Below are 5,000 nucleotides of genomic sequence, written 5' to 3' on the forward strand. Positions count from 1 at the left end.
TCAATATATTTTGGAAGAATATTTTTAAAATATATTTATATATATATATATTTAAATATATTTTGAAATATATTGAATATGGCCAAAATTGTAGCATTTCAAATATATGTCAATATATTTTGGAAGAATATTTTTAAAATAGATTTATATATATATATATATATATGTTTATTTAAATATATTTTGAAATACAGTGAATACGGCCAAAATTGTAGTAGCATTTCAAATATATGTCAATATATTTTGGAAGAACATTTTTAAAATATATTTCAAATATATTTTTCTTCTATGCGGGTGCTTTTAATTCTTGAGTGTAGGTGCATAAATTGAGGCACGGGTAGGAGCCCCAGTGCATTGCTTTGCCCAAGGGCCCATGATGTGATTAAGGCGGCCCTGCCTAACACGCACTATTAACCCTCCTTTAGCACTGTGACTTGAGATACCTGTGTGTATCCTCCGGTGGGCCTTTAAATGAGAACTCTTCGTATATACTTTATTGCACCCTTCGAAGTCACACTGATGGACTCTCCTTTTCCGAAGGTCTGGTGAAGCTGTCCCACTGTGCTGCATCAGTGATCTGGAAGGAAATAGGAGGTCATATTAATAAAGATGATGTTAGATTGCCGAGGAGACTTTTGGTTTGATATGGTGTGTATGTGCGTTCCTCTGGGCAGCTCTTTAAAGAGTGAAGGCCCATATCTCACGTAGACTGGTGTCTATTGAGGAACGCACCAGACAAGTTAGTTCATACTCCAAAAAATTAGATTTGATTGAGCGTAATGGTAAATCCAACGCGTTTCGGGCATCGAAGAGGTCTTGCTTCGCGAATCCCTAATGCATTGGTTTGGACTGAACATTACATTGATTAGATTTTTGGACTGTACACAAAGTGTACGTTCTTCACCACACACCAGTCTACGTGACATTTGGGCCTTCCTATGGCCATAACTCTTTGGAGAGCTGCCTTGAAGAATGTATTTGCTTCTGTATCCAGCGCTTCAGCCCTTACTAGAAAAAACATTTATATTATGAAATGTCGGTCTATAATTATAATTTACATCAATCAGAAGAAACTTTCAATAAATTCAACATGTTTTGGGGGCTTCCAGACAGCTCTTCGAAGAGTCGCACCATAGGAAGGCCGAGACTGGTGTGTGGTGAGGTAAAGACCAGACAAGTATGTATACAGTCAAAATATTAGATTTTATTGGGTGTAATGTTTGATAAATCCAACGTATTTCAGGGCTTAGAGAGTCGTGATTACTTAATGCATTGCTATAATTGAACAGTACATCGATTTAATTTTTGGACCATACACAAACTGGGCTTTCCTTACCACACACCAGTCTACATGAGATACGGGCCTTTCGAAGGTCATCACTCTTTGGAGAGCTGCCTTGAAGGACGCATATGCTTCTGTATTTAGGGTTTCAGCAACTAAAGGAGAAAGTAGTCCGGCACCAGGGGCGGACTGACAAGTCATGGGGCCCCTGTGTCCTTGCCCAAACTCAAAAAAGCCTACCAAAGCCTCAAAAGGTACCAGGGGGATCTCATAGGGCCCCCTACTGACCCTGGGCCCTCGGGCAGTGCCCAAGTTTCCAAATGGTCAGTCCGCCCCTGTCCGGCACCTTTTATTAATCAACATTTTTTGGGGACTTCTAGGCAGCTCTTCGAAGAATGGTGCCATAGGAAGGCAGATATCTCACCTAGGCTGGTGTGTGGTGAGGTAAAGACCAGACAAGTATGTATATAGTCCAAATGTTAGATTTTATTGGGTGTAATGTTTGATAAATCCAACGTATTTCAGGGCTTAGAGAGTCGTGATTCCTTAATGCATTGCTATAATTGAACAGTACATCGATTTAATTTTTGGACCATACACAAACTGGGCTTTCCTTACCACACACCAGTCTACGAGAGATATGGGCCTTTCGATGGTCATCACTCTTTGGAGAGCTGCCTTGAAGGACGCATATGCTTCTGTATTCAGGGTTTCAGCTCCTAAAGGAGAAAGTAGTCCGGACCGGCACCTTTTATTAATCAACATTTTTGGGGGACTTCTAGGCAGCTCTTCCAAGGATGGTGCCATAGGAAGGCAGATATCTCACCTAGGCTGGTGTGTGGTGAGGTAAAGACCAGACAAGTATGTATACAGTCCAAATGTTAGATTTTATTGGGTGTAATGTTTGATAAATCCAACGTATTTCAGGGCTTAGAGAGTCGTGATTCCTTAATGCATTGCGATAATTGAACAGTACATCGATTTAATTTTTGGACCATACACAAACTGGGCTTTCCTTACCACACACCAGTCTACATGAGATATGGGCCTTCCGATGGCCATCACTCTTTGGAGAGCTGCCTTGAAGGACGCATATGCTTCTGTATCATGAGCTCCAGACTTTATTGGAGAAAGTAGCCCAGCGCCCCACACCTCTTATTAAACATACATTATGAAATGCCAGTCTAGAATTTACATTACCTTCAAGAAATCCAACATGTTTTGTGGGCTTCTAGGGGCAGCTCTTAGATATGGAGCCATTGCAAGGCCAATGTCTCACCTAGGCTGGTGTGTGGTAAGGAAATGTGTGTAATCCACATATTAGATTTTTTTGGGTGTAAAGATTGATAAATCCTACATTACAGGGCTCAAAGAGGTCTTCCTTCACAAGTCCCTACCGCACTTGCTTTAATTGAACATTACATTGATTTCATTGACCATACACAAACTGGGCTTTCCTCACCACACACCAGTCTACGGATCAGATATGGGCCTTCCTACGGCCATCACTCTTTGCAGAGCTGCCTTGAAGAATGCATATGCTTCAGTATACACAGCTCCAGCCCCTACTGGAAAAAATATTTTAAAAAGTAGTCTGGCGCCCCATAGCTCATATTTATCATATATTGTGAAATGTCAATCCAGAATTTACATCAATTGGGAGTAACGTTCAATTATTCCAACACTATTTGGGGCGCCTAGAAAAGTGACGCCATTGGAAGGCCAATATCTCACTTAGACTCGTGTGTGGTGAGGAAAAGACCAGACATGTTTGTGTAATAGTCCAAATATTAGATTCCATTTGGTGCAATTTTAAATAAGTCCAACGCGTTTTAGGCCTCGAAGAGGTCTTCCATCACGGCTCTCTAACGCATTGGCTTTAATTGAACATCGCACCTAATTTTCGTACAATACGCAATCGTGTCTGGTGCATTTATTACTATACACAGTCTATGTGAGTTCTGGGCCTTCCTATGGCCGTCACTCTTCAGAGAGCTGCCTTGAAGAACACGTATACTTCAATATCCAGGACCTCCTATTAATCATACGTTATGAGATGTCAGTCCAGAATTTAGATCAACTGGGGGTATCGTTCAAAAAAATCCAACACGTTTCAGGGCTCAATGGGGTCTTTCTTCACTGGCTTTATTCGAACGTTACACCCAATAAAATCTAAGGTTTCTGGTGCTTTTCTTACCATACACCAGTCTACGTAAAGAATGGGCCATTCTACACCCATCACTCTTTGGAGATCTGTCTACAAGAACGCATATCCTTCAGCATCCAGAGCTCCAACCCTTACTGAAACAACTATTTGATCCAGCAGTCTTGCTCCCCACACCTCTTCCTAATCATACATTAGGATTTGTCAAAACACAGAAGAAGCTGATGTACGCTGTACACAAGGTCAGAAGGTGTGTATTTTTAAAGGACAGGATAGAGAGGAACAGGTAGGACAATATTTATTTTTTTAGAAGTATAATCCTTCACAATAAAAATTTGGTAAAATCTAATAAATTTTGGCACTAGGGTACCGAAGAAACAGCCAGGTATGCTGAAAATATTGAATTTATTGGCCCTGATTCTGTAAAAGGGTCCTTTTTCCACTGACCACCAACATAAGACGGTCCTCCCTTCACTGACCACCAATAAAAGAGGGTCCTCCCTTTACTGGCCACCAATCTAAGAGGGTCCTCCCTTCACTGACCACCAATAAAAGAGGGTCCTCCCTTCACTGGCCACCAATCTAAGAGGGTCCTCCCTTCACTGACCACCAATGTAGGATGGTCCTCCCTTCACTGACCACCAATGTAGGAGGGTCCTCCCTTCACTGACCACCAATGTAGGAGGGTCCTCCCTTCACTGACCACCAATGTAGGAGGGTCCTCCCTTCACTGACCACCAATGTAGGAGGGTCCTCCCTTCACTGACCACCAATGTAGGAGGGCCCTCCCTTCACTGACCACCAATCTAAGAGGGCCCTCCCTTCACTGACCACCAATCTAAGAAGGTCCTCCCTTCAAGGACCACCAATATAAGAGGGTCCTCCTTTCAAGGACCACCAATATAAGAGGGTCCTCCCTTCACTGACCTCCAATGTAGGACGGTCCTCCCTTCACTGACCACCAATGTAGCACAGTCCTCCCTTCACTGACCACCAATGTAGGATGGTCCTCCCTTCACTGACCACCAATGTAGGATGGTCCTCCCTTCACTGACCACCAATGTAGGATGGTCCTCCCTTCACTGACCACCAATGTAGGATGGTCCTCCCTTCACTGACTACCAATGTAGGATGGTCCTCCTTTTACTGACCACCAATATAAGAGGGTCTTCCCTTCACTGACCAGCAATGTAAGAGGGTCCTTCCTTCACTGACCACCAATGTAGGAGGGTCCTCCCTTTACTGAACACCAATGTAAGAGGGTCTTCCCTTCATTGATCAATGTAGGATGGTCCTCCCTTCACTGGCTAACAATATAAGAGGGTCCTCCCTTCATTGACCACCAATGAAGGAGGGTCCTCCCTTCACTGGCCACTAATATAAGAGGGTCCTCTCTTCACTTACCACCAAGGTAGGAGATTCCTGTCTTCACCAACCACTAATGTAAGATGTTCCTCCCTTCACTGACCACCAATATAAAAGGGTCCTTTTTCCATTGACCACCAATGCAATAAGGTCATTCTCCCACTGACCAGCAACGTAAGAGGTCCTTCC

General features: G+C 43.0%; 1 protein-coding gene across 2 annotated transcripts in view; it reads right to left on the reverse strand.

Annotated features, from left to right (window-relative positions):
• LOC149457046 (Krueppel-like factor 8) overlaps positions 1-5,000 on the reverse strand; it is a 97,750-nt gene that overhangs the window by 9,951 nt on the left and 82,799 nt on the right. For both annotated transcript variants that reach the window (XM_089684130.1, XM_089684128.1), the window contains exon 5: positions 444-577. In XM_089684130.1, the coding sequence (XP_089540256.1) occupies positions 444-577 (134 nt within the window). The remainder of the gene's footprint in view (positions 1-443; positions 578-5,000) is intronic.

Source organism: Staurois parvus, unplaced genomic scaffold, assembly GCF_062004578.1.
Source record: "Staurois parvus isolate SC_StPar_1 unplaced genomic scaffold, SC_StPar_1.0 ptg000337l, whole genome shotgun sequence".
Taxonomy (NCBI): domain Eukaryota; kingdom Metazoa; phylum Chordata; class Amphibia; order Anura; family Ranidae; genus Staurois; species Staurois parvus.